Raw genomic sequence first — 24,214 nt, 5'->3', positions numbered from 1 at the left:
AAAGACAGAATGGCTTTTAAAGGTTGATGAAAGTTGAGAAGCAGATCCTGTATGTTTTGTGGAGAGCAGTAAAATAAACTTTTCAGTTTAAGCTTTTGTAAGTTAGGTTTTTTTTCTGTGCAAAATTCATAGTGATAATAAATTCTAGCAGTACACTGCTGCAGTTGTGCCTAAAATACTCGGCATTATTTACATACCTGTATGTAATGAATTTTGCCACCTATACCCCAAATTTGTGTTGATATGTGGGAAAAGAGTAAATGTGAAATTTGTAAACACATTTAAATAGGAAGCAGATGTAGTTGAGATGTTCAGCAATGATAATGCTGCCTATTACAGCCACTGTAAAGACTGTATAATAGATACTTCAGGGATTTTTTGATTCCTTTTAAACTGATGCAAGATACTTATTTTACTGCTCAGTCATAATATGCTGAAGGCTCTGGTTTTTTCCTTTCACCTCGTCTGAAAAGACTCTGCTATAGTGGATCACTTACAGTGTGTATGTTCCAAGAGTATTGTAAAAGATCTCTTCTACCCCTCCCATCCCCCAAGTGTAGCTATTGGTTTTCTCTGCTATGCTGTAGTTGATTTTAATCTAATGACTTTCCAAATAATGTTTCTCCTTTTGCTGTTCACTGAGAATAACAAGGTAAATTACTATTAATTCTTATGCACACTCTAAGATAAATTTATCATCTTTAATAGTGATGAAAATTTGGGACAGTAGCTTTGGATCAAGTGCTGAATATAAGTTATAAATAGGACCTTTAATATATCAGTCAGTAATTACTGAGTTTTTAGTAGAGTTTGTCATGCTGTTCCCCTGTCCAAGAAGAGGGCTGCAGAAGTAGCATCTTATTAGATGCAGAGATTGTATCTTGTGTTATACCAGTATACTAGTTCATTATATGTGTTGGTTTAATAAAAGATGCAATCTCAGCCTACAAATGTTGTGGCTTCTTTGGAATAGGATGAATGTAGGCGTGTTTGCAAGGCACAAGGATATGGCTTCTTCATCTTTGGCAGTTTCAGGACTCTGCAGAGGTGTGCAGTGCTAGGAGGAGACAAGTTTTCTTTCCCTTCATGTTCACTTGCATTCTTTCTTGTGGCTGTCCTTGATCCCTGTCCTGCTTAAGGAAAACTGCTGTGGGCACATGCTTTGTCTTTAGTACCTCTGTGTTCAGGTGTAGCAGAGTGACTTGTGACTTCATGTTGAATACCTTAGTTCTGCATAGTGATGTGCTTTTTTATATGCTATGAATTTAATCTAGAGGGAATATTCTGTGTGCTCTAGCATTCTTAGTCTTATGCTTAGCCATGTTTTTCAAGGACTTAAAATCTCTGTGATTATTAATGCCCCTTTAAAAGTGTTCAGAACAATTTTCAATCTTTCATAGAAATTATTTTCATATGAAAGTTGAAAAACTAAACTGTGGAGTTTTTATTGAAAGGTGGTTACTGGGAACCTAGTTCTTTACCTTGAGATTCCCTGTGGAAGAGAAATAATGTAAATTCTGTGTGTGGTCAATTTGGAGCTCTTGCCTTACAGAGAAAGCAGTTAACCTGGCAGCTGTTGTAATCTGTTACCCTAAGGAATGGGGCAGTGGGAAGCATGTCCTTGCCACTGACTGACATTGGCATGCTTTCCTCCTCCTGGGAGAGGATGTTGCTTTTCTATTACTCTGTAAGTGGATTTCTTTTCTGCACTACCTATTCCACCCAATGAGCGTTTCCTTCCACAAGGTCAGGGAATTGAGTTGCTGATGTTCCAGCAGTAGCAGGAATACTTCATCCCTTTCCAAAGCTTTGCTGTTTGTATAAGAGGTGGGAATTAATCTGACTGACATTCTAGTGTAAATTTGGGAACAGTGGTAGTCAAAACCTGTATACATAACCAGATATGAATAAACAGAATGGAAATAAAATGGCAGGAGAACACCACAAAACCAAAGGTGCTGTTTATTCACCCTGACTATTCATTGTTAACTATCTACAGCCATAGTAATGCTTTATAGGCAGTCGGAGCTACCAGCATCTTTCCATGTGCATTATATTATCAACATAAACTCTTGATAACATCTGATTTACCTATCTGTATGCACAATACTGATCACAAGCCTTTTCTGTTGCAGTAGCTAAGGATAAAACACTAACCTCTTCCAAAGACAAATGTCCTGTCTTAAAGCAGATAAAAATCTGTCATTTTATTAAGTCAGAGGAGCAAAAGATACTGTATGTGGTCTTAGTCTGTACAGATTAATTTATCCTCTCTTCATTATTGTATGGATCTGGCCCTTAAGTAGATGGGTATTAAAAGAATCTGGAATGTGTAACCTGTTCCTTGTCAGGAAGCAGATAGCCTGGGTGCCATATCCCTGAATAATATATTCCCCTGCTCCCTCTCCCAAGTCCTCTGGAAAAATGTTGAGAAATATCTTTGTATAACTCAGGGAGTAAATCTAATGCTAAGTGGTGACTTCCATTTTGAAAGCGGGCATTTGCTGTTAGGGACAGCAGAAACCACTCCACTCTGATGTAGGAACAGTAATATGGGTTTTCAGGTTGCTCTTTAAAACACTTAATTGTTGTTCCACACCTTGCAGATGAAGACTAAACCATGCTGTAAAGTTTCTATTATAGGTTTGGAATCACACACTGGCCCACACAAAAGTAGCAGTGCAATATGACCCATTGTTTTATTTTCTTATTTCTGCACACACATTTCAGATGGAGCATCTGTGTCTTTAATTTTGAAAAACTTTTTCTCATCAAAATAGACTCTGTGCTTAACTGTTTTCCTAACATATATTGCATGTCAAAGACAGCCAGTGCTGTCTGTCCTGTAGTCAGTACCCACAGTAAGCATAAATGTAAAAAGCACACATTTGTATTTCATTCTGGTTCATTATTACTTGGCCTCCTGATTCCTAGAAATTCTGAACAGCAAAACAGACTGAGTGGGTTATTTTTCTTGTAGAATGCAACTGCTGGGCTGATTTAGGTTTGTGTGCATATTCTTCAAATACCTTGATTAGCAGGGGTATATGGCTATTTATAACAGCTATATATGCTAGCCATTTTCCCTTTTAAAATTAGATTTGCTAATTGTTTTCCTCCAAACTCAGAATGTCAGTTGGTTTTTAGAGAATCAGTTTTTAGGATATGTGTGAGTAATGCTGTATGTCCAAGACTCAAATATCATGAAGCTTACTAAGTGGAATGTTGTAATGAAAAGAGAGTGATACTGTCAGAAGAGTAGTCAGAAATGGTTGAGCTCTGAAAACCAAAGCACAAGAGTCAATAAGAGCACATCTCAAACATGTGGTCATAGCAAGGGAAAAGAATGTTATTTTGCTGCTCACTGGATTCTGTATTTAAGGATATTGTATGCCAGTCTGGACACACTAAACAAATCTGTCCTGAGTAGCTGTTGTACTTGGCCCGGGCTGCTGGAAGAATAAGGAGAAATAAGGGTGCAGTCACCTCTTGGTTCTGACTCGCCTCAATTTAGGAATTACTGATCCTAAACTGATGTGTGCGATGGATTGATAATATAGCTGCTTTTAGTGTGAGGCTTGCTTGGAATCTATTGCTCATTCAAATTGCTGTTTTGTACTGATGGCTTTCTGAATAAAACACCAGGTACTTTTTGTTTATTAAGGAAGTCCCTGCAGCTTGTAACTTTATTTCTTGGTGGCCTGCTTTGATACATTTTTGTATGGGTTCAGCTTCTCTATAAAAAATGCTAGGAAAGCCTTCCTGAGCCTGTAGAGATGGCTTTCATGACCACTGTCTTCAAAGAGAAAGGGTTCTTCTGCTGAAAGACTTATGATGGATTGCAATACTGATCAAGAAACAAGGATGTTCTTTCTGTATTTAGTATTCTAGACCTACTACCTTGAGACTTCTCTAGAATCTCTGTCCCTGACGTTTTATCTAGAGAGGACTGTGAAGCTTTTGGCAATGTTCAGCCCTGAGGACTTTTGGTGATTATCGCTGTGCTGGCCATGCAGAGTCTGGCACTGTAATAGACCACAATAAACAGAGCTTTTTAGTTGTCCCTGAGAATAATGTGTAGCCAATATAGGCATACAGTCCAAAAAATTCTTTCTGAGACTTGCATCTCTGGCCCCAAACAAAAAATGTTTGCACTGTTACTGGTGCAAGGCAACTTTCTACTTGTGTTTCTCCCCATAGTGGGAAAAGGGCAGTAATAATCAAGCCAAGGATTTTCAGAGAAAGCTGCAGCTTTTTATGGAAGTCATGATGGCATACTGAGTTTTTCTGTCCCCCACTTGCTTTTTTTTTTAATGCTTCCACAATCTTTTAGCCATATTAGGTTGAATGGTGTGAAGCCTTAATGTGGTAAACCTACCTTTTGCAAAGGCAAGGATCTCAGCTTCTGTGGAAAGCTACAAAGCAAACTCATTCAGCTTATTTTGTAGAAAGGTAAGAAATATTTTACAAGTGCTTTCAGATTTTACTGAGATCTAAACAATCAGCCTCCTAAGTCTATTTTCATTGGTCTCTAATATAATTAAGGAATGAGTTGTAAATTTTCCAGGAATGGAACATACTTGCCAATATATTCTGAAAGCTGACACTGAATATAAGGGATGTGACACTTAACAATGGTATGAGTTTTCTGTTGTAGTTTCAAACTTTGATTGTTTCAATAGCAACCTAATCCATAGATAATACTATGTTCTTACAAGTTCTCCTTTGCTCTTGAAATCTTGTGTAGTCCTATTTCAGGGAAAATCCATGGTGTTTTCTTGTGAGGTGGTGTTACTACAGTAATCTCAGCTTTGTTAGCATCATCCCTTTGCATTCTGTTTCTGCAAGACAGGTTTTGTACACATAATGTATGATGTCTCCTTTATGTCTAGTGCAATGGTTGAGTATAATAGACCTTGTTTAGAAATGAGTGATTCTTCTGTAAAACAAACTGTGCTCAAACTGGGAAACTGGGCTTATATGGCCTCTTTTTTTTGTGTTCCTGCACGTTTTATACATAGCAGTACCTGTAGCTCTTTGCAATTCCAAGCTCTGTGTATTTTGATGCTGCTCTTTTCCAGAATTTACTTCTGTTGCTCTTTAGGTTAAAACTGCCCTCTTTGCTGTTGAAAGCCATGTGCTAATGAGAAGTGACAGTACCAGTGTTAAAAACAGAAGAGAGTCCTTCTAATTAGGCAGAGTGAGGAGGCCATGTAATTTACTGACTGTAGATGTGTTGCTTAATTTTCTTCAAATGTTTAAGATTTCAATTGTGGCTGGCTGTACAGATTATGTATGAAGTTGTAGTATATTAGTAGGTACTTGGATCTGGTTATTTAAGATATTGCTGTGCCAAGAAAAAAGTTTTATTTATAATAAGCAAACCAACAAAGAATAGTATGGTCACAAGCAGCTTGTTCCAAGGGATACTAGCAGCAGGTGAGTGAGTTAGTCTCTGCTGTGAATGCTAAAGTTTTGGAGCTGGGTTATAACTCATTTTTTTGCATAATGGTGTTCAAGTAATACTACAGAAACATGTCTGTACTCCTACTTTATGAGTAGATTAAACCAATCTTGATGTAACTGATGTCTTCCTCAATTTTTTTATCAGTTCCTAGAGTCTAGAAAAGCATGCTTATGGACAGTATCTCAGTGCTATGGGTAAATGTTTCTCCATCGTAATACCCAGCATTGCTGGACACAGAAATGCTTTTTGCTGTAGATTTGCTTATAATGTCTTTTAAAGTCTTGCAAATGAAAGCACTGTGATACAACAGTGAGTCCTGAGAGCGTCAGGTAGTACCTGTAGCGTGAAAATAAAAGCAGTGCAGCTGTAATTCTGTGCATGTAGTGTGAGGGTTACCTGGCTGATTCAGCAGTTTGTAACATTAAATTAGCTTCTCATAGGTTTTGTTGATCAGAATAGGAGAATATTTCTCAGCAGTTCAACATAATTTCGTCATGTACTTCTACAAAGAGCTGTGAAATTTCATGGTGTATCTGCTGTCTGTTACCAGACTAACTTCTGGTAACCATCTTCAGGACTTCTAATGAAGTTGTGGTGGGAGAGCTTTTCTCGATTTAAGTTAAACATAAAAATCTTTATATTTTCCCTGTCTTTTCTGTGTGAAGTACAGGCTCAACAGGTAAGAACTGGGTTCCTCCCCAGCTGCTTGATCAACATGTGTCACTGGCAAGATGCTGTGAAAGTAAACCTGCAAATAAGTTATAAACTTGTAGAGACAAATCCAGTCAAACTCTTAAGCAAAATGGCTTTAAAAATAAATATGAACTAGAATTTATAGCTTTTGCATAAAAAGTTTGTGAAGAGATGTATTCTTTACCTCACTGAAGTTTGTTTCAAAATAGATCAAGCATTAATTATGTTTGATTTTATAAATTTTCACTCCTTATTTGTAGCAAGTAGAACTTGTATTGAAAAAGTATTGGATAAAGAATGAATGTGCAGGTATGGAGGGAGAAACTTCTGCCGACTTTTCAGGCCATGTGTACTAACACATTGGAGCTTTTACAAGTTATAAATGGAGGCAAGAAATCAGAGTTCTAGGGTATGGGTTAATATATTCATTAATATATTCAAATATCTTTATAATAGTGATTGGGAATATCAATTCACATGTCAGCATTCTGTAACTGATTACTGACTGTCATTCTCTTTCCTAAACTGTGTATTTTTCTTGAAAATTCAAAATGCAACTTCATTAACTTTGGCTTGATGCTCCTAAAGAGAAAATTCTGGCATTGTTCTTCCTGTGCTGAATCAGGAACACAGTCAGGGGATGTGAGTTACATGAAGAGAAATTACTGCTGAGTTACTTGATTTAAAAAAACCCCAAACTCTTCCTCTTGGTTTGACCATATCTAATCAGTCACTAAAAGGAAAAATATTTGATTCAGACTTGGAAGTACTTTAAATGGTGTAGTGCAAAAAAGCCTGATAGTCTGTCAGAAGCTGTTATTGCTCCAGCAGTTTTCCTTGAGTTCTGTCCTATGTAGAGGAATGGCAGCAGCTGACTATTGTTCCTACACTGTATCTCTAGGTCCAGAAATATAAAGTGTTTACTAGTTTTCGAATAAATAATTTTACTATCTCTGCTTCATTCTTGATCTTTTCAAGAATGGTTTGTATGGGCATTACTGGTGGGGCTTTGATCATATCATCATTTCTTACTCCCTTGTGGTCTTCTTCAGTTAAAGGCAAGAGGTCTAGTTAGCAGCCATGTGCTGCTGCTGCTCATAGGGCTGACCTAGGTGTGGAAACTTTGTCTTGAGTGAGAAAAGTGTGGTTCCTGTTAGCATTCCAGGGGAGCAGTTGCAGCTTTGGAGAAGGACCTCTGGAGTTTTCTCCATTGTTTTTTGACTCCAGTTAAAGAATGTAGATTTTATTATATACATATTAGGCTGCTTTTCCCTTAATTTTTTTTTTTTTTTTTTTTTTTCTTTTGAGGTCTTTTTAGAAACTTTCAGGAGTGAGACATGCTTCTGGCTGATACTGTTTCTGTACTATTCAAACTACTCTGATTATCACAGTTGGTACTTTAAAAGACTTGTGAAGGCTTCATTGCTTCATGGCATCCAGTAGGACACTGAGTTGTGAGGAATAAAGCTACAGTCTGGAGAATCAGATGATGATTTGGAGTCTTTGTAAAGCATTCACATAGTTTCAGAGTGAAATGATTTTTTCTTTTTCCTAAGTTAATGTTAGACATAAAGTATAAACTGCTAGGGGAGGCACTGACATAAGTGCTTCACAGTTTGTGACCAGGGAAGTGATACAGTAATAGTTTGTGCTTTACTAGTATAAGACAACATTTTCAGTCTAGTACTCTGTGACTGTTGACATGTCAATCAGTGTGTCATACAGCATACTTTATGCCAGTCTTCTAATTTCTGGCATCAGCTGCCAGTGAATTTCAAGATGGAATCGTGGGCACTGAGAAGTGCATGGACTTTAACAAAGAGTTTTTATTCTTCTGAGCTCAATGCTTTGCATTATTACTTGATTAGCAGAAGCACTCAAGCTGGAATCACTACTCATCCAGAACCTATAGATGAGCTGTATAAGGCTTTCTTTCTCTGTCTTAAACTTGTTTTGGTGCTTTTCTCCCCTTCCGACCCAACTAAGTCTTTTTGCTTTCATGGATTATGGAAAAGCATGAGAGACTTAATACTGTTGTTGCTAAGAAATCAGTAATTAGACTGATACTGTGTTCATGTTTGCTGTTTAAAATGACTTGAAAGTCGCATAATAACTCTGTTGCTCTGTAAAGGTCAAGTTATTTGAAAATATTGGACAACTGCATGAGTTAAAGCCTAATAAAAATATTTTAATTAAGAAGGCAGAGAGGAAACAAATAAACATGAAGTACTGTTTTCTGTTCTTTGAAGGTTGTTTTAAACAAATTTTTAACACATACATAAAGAACTTTGAGAATTACTTAAAATTTCTTCTGTCTCAGATTTTCTGGTGTCTTAGTTTGCTTTCCTGATTTCAAGGATGCTGTGGAAGGAAACTGAGGAGTAGTAACTAACCCTGGCTGGATCTCCCATACCCTAGATCTGAAGTGTATTCTGCTGTGTTATTAAGCTTCAGAGTGAATAATTCTTAGTTTTATTAATGTCTTGGTAACAGGGAAAAAAGGTTACTTCATACATTGATTTGTATTCTTTGTAGTCAAGAAAAGCATCTCAAACAGTCTGTGAAATTAAGAACAATGTCCAAGGGGGCTCTTGACTAGAGGCAAGGCATGTGGGGTGGTCAATCCCCCCACTTACGCATAAACAGAAAATTTACTACTTGCTGTGTGTCTTGTGTGAGAGTTTTTTGATAATACTAATAAGTGGCTGCTACACTTTTCCTGTTTTTTATCACTTAATATTGCTGTGATAACTCATCAGTTCATAAGGAGATTTAAAGAGCTTGGAAGGTTCCTGATACACTAGCTGGTTGAGAAAAGAAGCCATAACCTGTGAACATGCTGACTTTGCTTTTATATCTAGTTTTCTGCAAGCCATTTTGGTAATTCTTATTGGCTAAAGGAATATATGTGTGTCTTGATAATGCATGGTGCTACAAATAAGAATGCACATCCCTTCGGTGTGATCAGTTTCTATCCCCCTTTTCTGTGCTTCTTCCCCCCTGCCCCAGCAGCTCTGACTTTCCAAGTATTATTCCCAAGATAATTTCACAAGTGTGTGTGTGTTAGCTACCGGATACTGTTCCCCCAAGAGCAAAAGTGCTGCATGTTAACAATTACAGATCCTAAAATTTTTGTAAGAAATCCAAAGAGAAAAATTTCATTTTTAGTGTGCCTTTGCTCTGATGACAGGTTAGTTTCTTTAGTTATGCTTTGTGTAGTACTGTTTCTGTACCTGCTTCTTCAGGAGCAAATAAGAGATAGTTCTTTTGCTATAGAAGAAGGCATTTATCTAATAGATACTTAAATCTCTGGAGATGTTTGCAGGTGTTTTAACTCAATATTCTTTTTCCTTCATTTGGATAACATAAATATCAGGAATTAATAAGAAAACTGCTTACAGGTTTTTTTGCACTGGATAATTCAACTGTTGTAATTTTAGGGAGTATAGCTGTATAGGCAGGCTAGGACTTCTAAAGATGCTGCAGTGGTCTTGTTCATGCTGCATTGTGAAAATGCAAATCAGGAGGTTTTTATAATGTAAAAGCTGAACTGTCCTTGAATGCAAGTTAAAAAATCATATGCTTTATTCTGAGCATACTGCATTGATGGTGTTCTGTGCCAGATTCTTCAGTGATGATATGACTTTCAGATCAGACCAGTTGGAATATTAAGTCCGTGTGAACTAATGCAGCTGGAGCAACAGGTCAAAAGTAAGTCCTTCTGGAAAATTATCCAGAAGGTGATGGCTGCAGGCAGGGTTATGCAAATGAGTTATATTCAAGTACAGTCTTACAGCCTCAAGTGGGCTGACTTTTCCTGTGTGTGTAAGAATTTCTGGGTCATTGCTCTTCAAATGCTGTGGAGCTTTCCAAACCTGAGCTGTTCTTTCTAACTGGATCTGAGAATATTTGCCATTATTATTAAGTATGCAATCTAATACAAGCTAGAACAAGAAACTTTCATTATAGAATGGCATGTTCTCACCTCTTCTGTGAAGAAAGAAATGGACTGATAAAAACTCTGGTCCCTGGAAGCCTGGAAAAAATGCTGGGTTTTGCCATCTTTTGGGTGAAGGCATCCTACAGAAATGTGAATAGCCTGAATGGCACCAGGAGATCAAATGAAAGTGGGAGATGGTGAGAGTACTACCTAGGAGATAGGCAGAGAGCTGAGCTGTCACGGAAGATGGAAGAATATCCTGAATGGCAGTGCAAAGGAGGGAAGGGGTATTGTTGATGTGGTGACTTGGGGCAGTGTGCTGAGTTTTTCGCATTGTGAATTTTGGAGTTAAGTTCTAAATTGATCTATAGATCGTGTGTATGAGTATGTAGCACCTTAATAGGGACTAGATAGAACACAGCATTGTGGAAAAATTGAACTATGGCGTGCTGATGTGTAGATACCCCAACTGCAAAGTGAGTGTTTCATGCTGGAGTGCTGTGAGTGTCATAAGGATACTCCATTCCCTAAACAGCCTGTTTAATAGCCACCTGTGGTTGCTGTGTGATTGGCAAGTTGGTCTATCTAGATCATGTTTCTGGCAGTGACTGGTAGCAGATGCTCTGAAGAAAAAGTACAACAAAGGGAGTAGTACCCTTTTTCCCAGTAATGAGCGATTTAGGGAATTCAGAATAGTTCAGGTGGAACATATTTCAGATTTAATGGGAGGGGACAGATTTTTAGAAATTTTTTTTTAGTTTTACATGTTACGGTCTCTGCAACATCCTTTGACAACAATTTGTGATATATGCTTTGCTGTATACAAATGTGTACAGGTATAGCCATTTTGTTTCATTTGTTGCTTGAGCATTTGCTTTGTCTGGAGGAAATAACCATGCTAGAACATGTGTACCAATATTACATGGTGTCTGTGTGTGTGACAGAGGCTTTTAAAATATGTAAACTAATAATTGTATAGCCCATTTCTAACTCATTATCCAAATGCTTTAGACATGTCATGTCTATATATAGTGATGCTGTACGTACAAAAAAGAATTGGGGGCATGCAGAAAGTAAAAAAAAAAGGAATCCTAGAACTGAATGTGAATGAACGTGGGAAGTTAATTTTTACAATTAGAGAGCAATGTTATGCTTTTAATTTCACTGAGTGAGATGACCTACACTGGGGTAGTGTTGTCTTGTATAATTATGTCCAGAGTTTTAGGAACTCATGGATGAATTTGTCAGAATCTTATTTGGCCTTTTTTCTTTCTGAATAAAACATAGTGTCTTGATTCTGTTGATAACTTGTAAGAAAGTAAGTTATCTGAGTAAATAATATCTTACTTGGCATTCATATGTCACTGACAGTGTGTAGCCCTTTATGCATCAGTGTTCTGGGTGCTGTAACAATAAGCCAATAATGACCAATTCTTGGTTCAGTTTAAATGAGACAAAAATATCTTTTTGAGGTCCATATCATCTTTTTCTTTGCCACATAACTGTCTTGAAATAGTTTGTGTTCACATTGGGTTATAAAGAATGATTAGTTCCCTTTTCATTTAGCAGGTGGCATCTGACTATTTTTGTTATTAGCTGCTGCCTTGAGGGCATTAGGTAGAAACTTCTCTAGTCATTTCTTTGGTTGAGTTTTGCCCTGTTGCTGAATATGCTGTTTGAGCAGTTGCTACCTGTAGGTGCTTGTTTCTGTGTTTTCACAATACTGGAGCAAGCTTCAGTATGGCTGTGTGATGAAGGAGATGGAGGATTGATTTAGTTAAATATGAACCATGCAAAGATAGTTATGTTTTGGTCTTTTGGTTCAAGTGATGGTACAACTGCTTATGCTGGCAGAATTCAAAGTCTGAGACCATGAGCGTGAACTCCCTAGGCACCTGTAGGGAGATACAAAGCAGGGAGTTTCTAGAGGCTTCAATTTTGACCTCTGAGCTAAATAACTTGGGGATAATCCTAGCCAACGTAACAGTGTTTTTAGAAATACTGCGATGACTGCCTGATTCCTGGTCATACTTTCCAAATATTTGGGTATTTGTCAATATCTTAACTTTTCTTAGATGTTGTTTGTACTGCGATCAAAATGTAGCTGCAGATCACAAACAGAGTAATAAACATTATCCCAGAAAGAAGACATGGGGGGAAATGGACTTCGCAGTTACTGGGCATGATTTTACAATCAGTAGTATATTTTGCTTTAAATGTTCAGCACAGTCAGGAAATAAAAGTAGGAAGTGAACTTTCGTTGGTCTCAAATGAAAATTAACTTGGATGAATTCAGGAGCCTGCTTGCTTGCTACTGAAGTGTCTTTGTTCCCAGTCAGTAACAGAGCCGTAAAACTCAGAAAAGCATAGCCCTTTTTCTGCACTCCTGCTGTCTCATATGTCAGTGTTGCTAACCGGGTGATTGTAAAATATCACTGTATTTTGATGTGAGTGAACGGCTGGTGCGAGAAAGGGACCACTCTTCTTGTGTAGGGCTCAAAAAAATGACAGCCAAGTCCCGGGTACCAAATCAGAGATGGAAAAATCTGTAGAAGTTTCACAGATTTCTTCTGAATTGTGTGGATGACTTCATAAAAACATCTAGTCTTGTGTCTGTTACGTGGATTTGGGATGTGCATATGTGAACTTTCTGCCATGTGGGTTATCAGCTAACTCACTGAATCTCCCTCAGTGCTGCATGCTTAAATTAGTAAAAATGGGCTTTTCTTTGTAGCATGCCTATGAAATGTTTTAATGTAAAGCTTCCAGTGTTCACTGCAATGCAATGAAGTGATAGCCTTTCTTACTTTCAGAGTCTGAGGAAGGTGGGTTTTGTTCTCCTTTCAGCAATCGCTAGTGGGAGCAGGTAGTCCAAATGTGCCTCAGCCACTGTGCCCCCATGCTGGCCAGAAGGAGAGTGCTGTGCTGACAGAGCTGATTCCAGGAAGGGATAACCCATTACAGTTGCTGTCTGTAGTCTGCTTGTCTTTCTTCCTTCAGCTTGTATATGGGATCAACACAGAGGTGAAATGTAGAAAGGGAAGTGATCCTTCAGCACAGTGGGAGCAGAGGTCTTGGTGGGGGGAGGAGCTGCCTTCCCAGTAGCATTATGCAGGCAAGCATCTACATTCATTGAGGTTTTGAGACTCCTCATGGCTGATGAATTTCAAGAGATACAAGGCCATGAAAAAAAGCATGGGTTTCTGTTTGCATGAGTTTAATGAGTCCTTACTAAAGGTTCAGTGCATAGACTCCGACCTGTTTCACTTCAAGTGTCAGGTATGTTTGAACTTTAAGTGAAACATTAGCTAATGCATGTCTGTATTTTTTCCTTCAAGAGGCCCTAAGTCTCCAAATACTTTCTGGGATGTGAGTCCTTAAGGAGTATTTTCATGACTAGATTTTGAGAACTTTTGTCTGTGACACTTGTATTTTCTTAAAGCAAGTAGCAAGGCTGGATTCAGTCCATTGTGTGAGAAGAAGAATGTATCTGTATTCCCTGGAGCTAGCTGCCCTCCTGGAGGAGAACTTAAGCTTTAAGGGATGTGTTTACTAAAATGAACTGCTAGCAAATGGAGATGTTCTCATGTCTGCTGTAGAGAGATGGAGTGTGTGTCAAGCCTCAAACTGCTGAGAAACTTGAGGAAAAAGAATGCATAACAAGCTATTTTTTATCCCTGCCTTCCCTGCCTCCCCTCCCTTTTTTAATGACCCTTTTTTAAATTAAATAGGGAAGATAAACTGCTGGAAGTTAAAATTTCTCCCCTCAAGTGAAAAAGGGAAAGGCAACAAACACCTGCATCCTAAATGGACTGAAATCACTAGGTATATTAGAAGTTAAATTGTTTTTAGGTGAGCCTCCTCAAACAGTAGGATCACTTTTTCCCCAACTGCAAAATCTGGAGGATTTCATTGGGAGTAACAATTGTTTGGTGAAGCTGATTAGACACAGCTGTCATCTGCTAAGTAAGCACTTTACAAAGTTAATTAAAAGTTCTCCTTTTTTTCCATTCTCTGTGTTTGGAAAAGAACTTATTAGTTGGTTTGGTAGAAGGGATAAAGCACACAACTTCATGTTTCTGTAGTTAGGGTATTACCTTTTACAAAATCACTACACTTAAAACATGCTGCTGGACATTGTCCACTTCTGCTCCATCCCTGTGTGAGTGTTTTGGCGTAGTGTCCTGTAAACAGGAACTGTGGAACTGTTGGAGCCATGTTTGACTGCAGTTGTTGAAGTTTTGGAAATGTATGTACAAATTCTAGCTGCTTGTGAAGCATGTGTACACCTGCACAGCCTTCCTCCTTTTCTTCTCCTGAGACACTGTTAATTTAATCTCTGTATTTGATCCCAAAGACCAAATACTCTGGATTAAGTACAACATGTAATACTGCCTTTTGTTTTTTGCTATCACTGCATTACTTTTCCCACGCTGTTAATCTGGAATTGTTTGGAATAGCCTTAGAACTGACTAGTTGCTCTGTTTCTTGGTAGTGCATGAACTATATGCAGAATGCATTATTGATGCCTTACTATGCATGTATTCTAATTTTGAAAAAAACAAGCACTGTTCTGATGCAGATTTCAGACACAAATCCTGGTATATAAACCCTTCTGAAATGGAGACACTTCAGTGGGGAATCTCTGAATGGGATGCTTGAATGGTCTGTGGCCAAGTAAATAAATATTTCCTCAGTTTCAAGAAACATGGCACACAGCTGCTCCTTACTCCTTGTTGTAAAATAACGGGCCATTTGCTGACTGAAGGAAGCTATTGACATTATTGCTAGCAGCTGCTGAACTCTTAGTGTTAACTTAAACAGCTCATAAATGTTAATTATGTTGCAGTTTTGTTAGAGCTCATCTGCATATCCCAGAGGCACTAGCTAATATGTCATGTTTTTTTTCCACATGAAGTGATGACATTTCTTAGTGGAGATTCCAAATAGAAACTTCCTAAGTAAGTTCAGTAATTTTACTGTAGTGGTGAAAGTTTCTTCAAAACTGCTCATTTAAACCACGACTTCACTAATACTAGTATGGCTTTACTTAGATGTGTTTCAGTAGGCTCAGAGCTGCTGAGCAGGTGGTGGAATGAGTATGCAGTAGAAGGGAATATGCTGGGTGCTTACTGACCTGTTGTTTGGAGATCTGTGACAAAGTCAAAGCCAAACTGAAGAAAATCTGCTGAGTTTATCCCATGCTTTGGTTTAAAGTCACTTTCATATTGTTATAGTTTTGCTGCTATACAAGTGTGAAAAGTTTACAGGCAGTGTTTACAGGCTACTGTAAAAATGTGTATTATCTGCAGAATAACCGCTTATATGGTGTTCTGGGGCCTTTTAACAGTCCCTCCCACTCTTCAGCCAGTGGGGATGTATTCTTAAAAACAAGATAAAGCTCCTGAACAAACTAATCCTTCCTTCAGGTCGGATCCTGCTAGTGTTCTTTGTAGAAAATGCTGGCTAAATTCCAGAACCTGGTCTTGAGACTGTCAAAATGATTGTGAAAATGCATGAATGAAAGCACAGATAATGAAATGAAAGCTGCTGTATTATCATTGAAGTTTAACTTTTTGATTTTAGTCATTGTGACTGTCAGAAAGAGGAGTGTTGCTGCTATTGCATGCTATATAGAGAAATTATGCTTACAGCATCTAAAAACTGTTCTCTCATCCTTACTTTTTTGTGGTCATCCAGTGGAACTTTCTCTCAAGGGCAGTGGTGTATGTTTACCAGAACTGCACTTTGTGCTTAGAGGATATACTCCCTACCAAACTAGTTGGAATTGCAGGTAGTCTGGGCTTCTAATATCAGCCTGTGATTACAGGTTAACCTAATGACAATGCAGCCATTCCCATACAAAGCTATATGCTCTCTGCTGTGTATTTGGATGGTGCTTTGGTCGCATGTATGTGTGCTTTCCCTCTTCAGGGTTCTTTCCTGGCAGCTTGTAGAGGAATGTCTGTCCCTGAAGTGGTGTGCAGACAGGGACTGATGCTAAATGGATCATATCCTGTATGGTGGGGGGGTCCCAACTTGAGCTGGAACCTCTTGGGCTTTATAATATAGACCTCATGCGAGGAAGTATGGTATGGGGTGAGGAAGATAAAAATACAACCAGTTTGGTTTTTTTGGTGTGGGGGGGGAGGGGGGTGGTTAAAGTATCAAATCAATGCTACATAAGGCTAACGTCAGACCATACTGAAATCTGTGGGCAAGGGTTTGATTTCAAAACATTCAGTCATATTATTTCAAAGGACAGAATTAAATGTCACTCTTCTTCAAGTAGGTGGACGTGAGAATTGGTTTCTGGATTTGCTCCTAAAAGCCTGGAGAAATATTGGATAGTACACAATCTAGTAGCTTTTGGTTAGAAACGAAACAGAAAACTTTTTGGGAAAGTAAAGGGACACTCCAGATTGAGTGTGTGGTTCAATTATAATTCAGTTACTGATGTTTTGGGAAAAACATGCTTGCAAAAAATTCTGGATTTTAAAAAAACTTTAGAGCTCACTTACTTCTAAAGAAGTGATGTAACTCATTAGAGCTAGTATGACCATCCAACTATCAATTCTGGTCACATCTTTTCAGTATTTCTCACTGGGCTTTTAGTTTTTCTTCCAAAGGTCCACCTAAAAATTCTACTGTTGCCCTTGAATTCTGCCCCATCTACATGCATGTGTCATGCAGCAGATGGAGACAGCTTGCTGAGATTAGGTACAATTTCACATATCCAGAGTGATACTTAAATGAAATAAAGAAGAAAACACCCAAATTGGTTATCTCAGTGGTGACTCCAAGTGTCTTGTTTTGAGTCTGACAGTAAATTTCCTGTGCTGCGTCCTTAAACTGATGGAATAAAGCATACTCAAATGACTGAATTCAGGAAATGAGTTAAGAAAATGGTGATTTGAATATTGGTCTTCTTCAAAATTCTGGTCCAGAAATACCTTATTGTGGCTGCACTCTAAGTTACAACTTGAGTTTTTTCAAGCACATTGCATGTATTTTGGCTTTGCTGTGAATTGGGTGCTGATGAAAAGCATGATTGACTTGAATGTCAGTTTGACACATACAGAAAGATGTGCACCTGAAAAATCTTGGCTAATGAAGTAGTCCTGAGGCTGATCTTAGAGATCAGTCTCTGGACCAAAAAATGAGATAGACAAAAGAAACAAATTGTCCTGAGTAAGAAGCTTTCCTTGGTTTTGTTTGTTAATTCTGTAACCTACTCAAGTCTGAATGGATGACCTAAATGTTACTGCAAATCTCATTGTTCCACGTCTCTGAGCAAAGGAATAAATTGATCTTAATGTTTAAGTCCTGCATTCAAGGATTTGATTTCAGATTTGTAAAGGACTTCAAGAAAGCAATAGCTAAAGGAGCTGGTGGAACAACAGCAATGTATGGTGTACACCGATTTCTTTGCAATCTACATTTTGAAACCCAAACAGGCTAGTGAACTGACAAAGTGCTTGTCTATCCAAGTGGGGAGGATGCATCACTAGTACCATCTTTGTATTATTTGTGAGGCTTGTAAGTAGGAAAAAACAATCAAGTTTATTTAAAGACAAAAGCTTGTCTATTAGTAGGTAACTTGTGTGAGGAGAAGAAAAGTGATGAAGAACTGAAATGTTAAAAGTTACAAAAGAAAAGTTGTCAACAGCATTAATAATATTTTCTCCTTTTTTTTTCCCCTCTTGCAGACCTTCAAGTGCTGACCTTCTTGGTCTATTAAGTTATTATAAACTTTTGCTGCTCTGCGAACATATAAAGATGTCTCGCAGCCCTGACGCTAAGGAAGACCCTGTGGAATGCCCTCTTTGCATGGAGCCTCTGGAAATTGATGATATCAATTTCTTCCCTTGCACCTGTGGCTACCAAATCTGTCGTTTCTGTTGGCATCGTATTCGCACTGATGAGAATGGACTTTGTCCTGCTTGCAGAAAGGTAAATCCCTGGAACAACGGCTTGTCTTGCATATATCACAAGGCTCTTGCATTGTGTTGGTGCCAAAGACATCCTTTTCCTTAAGGGAAACAATCATCTAGTCATGGCTTAGATCAAGGGTGAGGTGTTGGATCTTTCAGATTCTGTCTGCATATTTGTTGAAGCTGTTATGAAGAGGCTAGTCTTGGTTTATTAAATTCAGAACCAAGTTGATAGGGGAAGCTGTGGATCAGAACCAAGGCATGCTGAGAACTCCAAAAATAAAAATCCTTTGAGTTGGGGTGTTTATGTGTTAACAAAGTATTTTCAGGAAGAACAGTGAGGATTCCAGCATCAGGGGTTTGCTGAGAGCTAAGGTTCAGCTAAACTGACAGAGCTGAGACTGAGAGGCAAGTTTATAAAGCACCTGCTTGTTGTGTTTGTGGCACTGGAGCTTTTAATCCATATTTTAGTGGATACTAAATGTGTAAAACCTGTGGAACAATACCCAGTGATGGCAAACTTTAAAGCATTTCAAAACCTAGACTAAGTCTGTTTGTCTAGTATTCTAGTCTTGTTGCCAAATGCTTGAAGGTGGTACTTAGTATCTCTCTGTGTCTGGCTGGTACTTTGGTTGGACACAACTGTAAACCTCAGCTTCATTGAGTTGCCTGTTATTTCCTTTGAATTATTTTATTTCTCCTTCTAGTGTTTTGCCTAAACTCATTATTTCCTTCAGTGTTTAATAAAATTTTTTCTCAGTATCTTCTTCTCTTTAATGACTTCCCTTGATTGTAACTTTCTTGCCAGGCCTTTCTCTTCTTGTAATTGCAGCTACTTATGTCTTTTCATTCTCCTACTAGTTAATCATTATCTTGTCCCTAGTTTATGCCTGTCTTGTCTTCCTGTCTCATGTTACGGCTTCCTTTTCAGATGCCAGATAATCTTTCTTGGTCTCACTATCTCTATTCACTGCCACAGTATTTTATAAGCACTTTCAGTCATATTTTCTTGCTGCTCTTTTGGGCTTTGGCTACACTAGAGCAATTAGTGCTTACCTGTGTTTGGATGCCTCTGCAAGCCTGAAAGCTATCCCACAGCAATGTTTGTTAAAAAATTCTGCAAATTTTCTGCAATATTTGAGCTCTGTGTTCTACAAGGAAGATCCACATGTCATCAGCCAAATCATTCTCCACTTGGGATACCTGCTGTAGATGACACATGCTGTATAGTAATTTCCCGTAGTACAAGAAAATTTCTACTCTTCTGATACAACATGAGATTTCTGGGATTTCCTTGTCTAAGTCGCGTTGTTTTCCTGGATTTATTACACTACTTTTTGTTTGTTATTGGAAGTTTGTGAAATGTATTTGGAGAATCACAGAAGCAGTGTGCTATTCGCTGCCTTTGGGTATCTGAATTCTTTGAAATATGGATACTGGCACAGCTGAACTCTTAAATGTGGAATATTCTGCCCTCTGATTGGATGTGCAAATATTTTGCCTAATTGGATACAGTTTGCTCAGAAGAACAGTTTCATGAGGAAAGCTCGAATGAGTGCTACAGTTGGAATGAAACATACCGACCCTTCCTGGAGAGGAAGGACACCTCTCCTTTCATAACAGATGAGGATTATGTTCTTGGTACTTTCTTCATCCATGGACTGCAAGATATTCTTGAGCCAGTTTGGAGCTGTATCACTGGATTTTAAGAGGTGGCCATGAAGAAGGCTGGCTGAGGAGGACGTTGCTTCTGTGGCATAGACAAAGACATTGTGGTGCAGAGCCCCCCACCAGGATCTTGGGACTAAATCATCTTGAGCTACAGAGTTGCAGCATTAAATAAGTGAAGAAGCCATCTTTCGAAGTGTGCTGAACAGAAGGAATCAGGTATGTGTATTTGTGTTCAGTGTGTCTAAGTAGTCCCTGTCAGTGCATAGTAAAGCTCCTGGGGAAAGATCTGAGCAGTTTTCTGTTCTATTGGTTGTGGCCACTTAAAATGCTGAAGCACAGAACATGGCAAAGCAATAAAATTTTAGCAGGAAGGTTTATAGTGGGTACAATGGTTTCAACAGGTATGTCATATTTTTATGATGAGTATACCAGTGCAGGATACTTACTGCAAAATGGACTGTGAATAAACATATATTAAAACAAGGATGAATATGTTATTCACAATTTCATAATAGAAATCTGCTATTTGTGCCAATGTTATTGAATGCAGTCTGACTTGTCCAGTGATTTGAGCACTAATCTTATAGAGAGGAGCAGTGAGCAAGTCCCCTGTCCAGGGATTTTGGTTGAAGGGTTTGGGGGAGATGTTGGAGAAGTCTGTAATAAAATAGCTTGGCTAAATGCTTTGGTGGCACCCATGCCATTAGTTTGGTAGATCTTAACTGTGCATTCCATATATACCATTATCTTCCTAAACTTCTTTAATTCACTTCTAACTGAAAAGTTGTTAGCTTGTGGTTTCTTCTACCAAGGAGAGAGTACTTGTACATGTTTGAACTGTTCTATAGCTTAACATCTGCATGTGCAGAATACGTTCATGTGGTTGCAGTCAATTGATTTAGTTTGTCTTAAGTTTCCTCCAGTGAATTACAGCATAAACATTTGCTTTAGTAAGGTGCTAGTATGAATTAAACTTAGATGCTGGTTGGAAACTGGTATTAGTATCAACATATTAAAAACTTTCTAAACTTTGTCTGAATCTTCTAAAATAGACTTGGAAAATAGAGTCTATTTCTAGAGAAATAGAAATTGTTTCTATTTAACTGAAAAAAATCTACTTTAAAAAAAAATGGAACTGTCTTGCTTTGAGTTCTTGATGCCCTTTGGAATTGCAGGTGTAGCCAAGGTAAGGTAGTTGTAGGTGTAGGTATAAGGTAGTAAGCAAGGCTTCCTCTTTTTCCCGTTAATTGATTTCTTAACTGTGAGTGAAATAGCTGCTAACTAGTCAAATTAGAATGAATATATGCTGTCTTCAAAAGAGATTTCTGTAGCCAAAATCCAGTTTCCAGGTCAGCAGACTTGCTGGTTCTCGTTGTAAAGCCAGTGATTTTTATCTTTGCAGTGATATTTCTATTTTCTTTTCTGTAAAATTCAGCAGTCTAGGTACTGTTTGTCATGTGAATAATACATACCATTTCAGTTGCTTAATTAGGGCATGTCACTCTCAGACCTTAGTATCAGTTCCTGCACTTTTTAAATCCAACAACAAAAAAGCCTAGCTTTTTCATGTTTCTTAAATACTTTGCTCTTCCACAAAATAATATAACTTGATACACAGTTGTTCTTCTGGTGTGGCTTTGACTTTTTCTCCAGTTCCTTGACTTGGCGACCTTTATTTCTCCTAGCACCGTGTGTTAGAGAGGGAGAGAAATAGTGTACTGCTACATGTATGATCAAGAAATTAACATGCTTTAAGCATATTTTTGTCCATGTTTCTCCTACTACTTCTGTGTAAAAGGAACTCTTGGTCTTAATGCAGTCTCCAAATGTCAATGTTTCCTCCTACGCTTTTAATCCCACAACAGAATAGTTTGGTGCAACAATTGATATTTTGAACTAGATAGGAAATTGCTTGCTTTTTTTTTAATATAAGTATAATGGTGTATACTGTTCATAGATCTTTTTGACTTTCTTTATTTCTTGTTTCAGGACCTACTTGGTAGCAAGACAACAAGTGGAAAATGTTGGTACATCCATTATATGGAAGGAATGTGACCCATCTGGGAATGGCGAAGTGCTTGATAAATCAGAGCTCAGCTTTCAACAATTGGGAAATGGGGAAAAAAGTCTGAAAGAAAAAAAACCTTAAATAACAAGACAAAATTAGTCAGGAAGACTGAGAATTCATCAAGGGCCATCTCTGATTAGAGAAACAAGACTTCAAAAGAGACATTCAAACTTTTGCTGAAGTCCTTGTAGGGACTGCCTTGCACTTAGTGTAAAGAAAGTTTGGTTACATTTTCCATGATGTCACGCTTTTTGGGGAACCTCAGTGGTTTTTGCTGAAAAGCATTGGTATAACTTAAGTGAAAGGTGTCAGCTAGACTTTAGTGAATCAATGATGGTATCTCCTAATGTCTTGCATCTGAAAATACATCAATGCTGAGAACACTTGAGGTAGCTACTTCATTTGGATCTCAAATCCTCTATCAGCTAAAGCATTAGAGGTAGTATGTTAAGCAAGTATCTTGTTTAAAAAACAGTACAATGTAGGCATGTCAGTAGCATTGCCACTTTAGTTGTTGCAATACCTGAGAGCTTCTGATACGTATAGTCCCCTCTCTACTTCTGATCTGTAGGGTTAGACAGCATAAGCAACATAGTGAATGGTGCTGTGAGATACGCCAGCTGTCAATCCGCCTTGCTTGTTCCAGCAGTCTTCAGTGCATGCACCTGTTTGTAGTTGAACCATCGTCCAAGTTAATGAACTTCAGCACTGTGGGAAGCAATGACTCTGAAGATGAAATAATTTATTTTCCTAATTGTAGACTGACTTTGTCCTTATTTGAAAGGAAAATGATTTCTAATACTAAGTTTTTTAGAATTAGTTTCTGAGATGTTGATGCTGTGCTTATTTGCCTTCCACCCTCTTTAAATGTGCAATTTCTCCTAATTTGTTATCATGCCACACACAATATATAGATAGGAAAATCATCTGCCTCTCAATTGTGCTTGAGTTACTCTTGGGATTCAAGATGTGTATGCAGATTGATTTACAGGTCCTGCAAGTCAGGATATCAAACTAGTCCTATTCCTTGGAAGCATTATATGCATGTCATATGAGTGATATGCATACAAAACGTGTATAATACAGCTCTACAGTATCTAGTGAGAACTTTGGAAGATTCTGTTGCTCAAACAAGTGTGGTTGTCCATGGTGGCAAAACAACTACTGCCGCTACTTAATGATTGAAATTCTTATTCAGCTAATCTCAAACTTTCCGCTGAGTTGGAGACATTTCTTTTCCCCTGATTCTGAAGCTGCTGCCTAGTTGTGTTCCTACTAGGAGTTTTTATGCTTTCCTGTAGAAATACAAACTACTAGTTGGATATATAAGTGTTCTGTGCAGGGTTATGCTTGAGCTATCCAGGTTGTTTCCTGACTGATGTTCAGAACCTGCAGCAGCAAATAGCTGTACAGAGAAGAAACATCCTGCCTAACTTGCTACTTACTTGAGAATGTGCTCTGAATTTGACTATACTTGGCAGGAAAGAAGCTGATGAATTTTGGCACTGTTTCCTGTAGTTTTCTTGGACCTTCAGGAACCTTACTGAACCTACTGAAGACCATGAATGCATTTCTTGCACAGTACCAGAGAGCAGCATTCTTGAAAGCTTTGCCATGCATAGTCTGGGATGTGGAGTAGGAATTAATCTTTGAAAGAATGGATTGTGGATATGATATGACGTCACTTCATGTAGGGCAAGCCATATTTTTGGAACTGTATCTACGTTATACTGGTGCAATTTTCTTTCAATTCCTACCTGAACTCTGTGATAACTGAGTTAACTCACTCTTTGCCCTGAGTAGTCTTTTCTGTAAATACACAACATTCTTTAGTTTGCCTGATTGACTAATACAGACTTTGAGAAGCTCCTTAAGTGTAAAATTATTCTGCATCTCAGAGGTCCTTGTATGTAGATGTGTTAAAACACAAGATATTAATTGGCTATAGCAAATCTCAAATGACCTTACTAGTGGGTCATTGGTGTTCAGCAAGTACATTCTGAAATCTATGTAACATATCCAGTGTTAACTCTGAGTAACTTATCTTTTTAGGAAATGTTATGGTTTTGACTGTTCTTCAAGGGTAACTTGAGTCCTTATTGTGTTTTCATATTAAGGACACCTTTGGCTACTGCTAAAGTATCTTACAAATTTAAATTCCTTTGTGATACTAAAACATGTTCCAGAGGACTTGATGTTTGACTGTAAGATGCCATCTGCTCAAGTCAACTGTAGCATATTTTCAGAATATATCTCAAGTGTAGCATAACGATGCTGAACTTTAAACTGAAAAATGGATCTTGTTTGTTTGGGGATGTACTCAGAAGACTGTCAGGTCTAAGCACTTGGTGGCTCTGAGTAACATCATGCAACTATGAGGAAGATTACGCTTTTAACCTAAACGTTTTCATCTGCTGTAGATTTTTCTCAGGTTATTTAGT

General features: G+C 38.1%; 1 protein-coding gene and 1 long non-coding RNA gene across 5 annotated transcripts in view; both read left to right on the top strand.

Annotated features, from left to right (window-relative positions):
• Positions 1 to 12,923: 12,923 nt before the first annotated feature.
• The window catches only part of CNOT4 (CCR4-NOT transcription complex subunit 4), a 49,775-nt gene continuing 38,484 nt past the window's right edge, over positions 12,924 to 24,214 (top strand). For all 4 annotated transcript variants that reach the window (XM_017737966.1, XM_017737965.1, XM_017737963.1 and 1 more), the window contains exons 1-2: positions 12,924 to 12,929; positions 17,810 to 18,053. In XM_017737966.1, the coding sequence (XP_017593455.1) occupies positions 17,880 to 18,053 (174 nt within the window). In that variant the 5' untranslated portion in view covers positions 12,924 to 12,929; positions 17,810 to 17,879. The remainder of the gene's footprint in view (positions 12,930 to 17,809; positions 18,054 to 24,214) is intronic.
• Positions 18,060 to 22,699, top strand: LOC108447562. The gene is made up of 2 exons (XR_001863202.1): positions 18,060 to 19,921; positions 21,695 to 22,699. It is a non-coding gene; the product is annotated as an uncharacterized LOC108447562 (long non-coding RNA).

The sequence above is a fragment of the Corvus brachyrhynchos genome, unplaced genomic scaffold (genome assembly GCF_000691975.1).
Source record: "Corvus brachyrhynchos isolate BGI_N302 unplaced genomic scaffold, ASM69197v1 scaffold56, whole genome shotgun sequence".
Lineage (NCBI taxonomy): Eukaryota > Metazoa > Chordata > Aves > Passeriformes > Corvidae > Corvus > Corvus brachyrhynchos.
The sequence above is the reverse complement of the archived record's forward strand: the minus strand, read 5'-3'. Positions and strand labels throughout refer to the sequence as shown.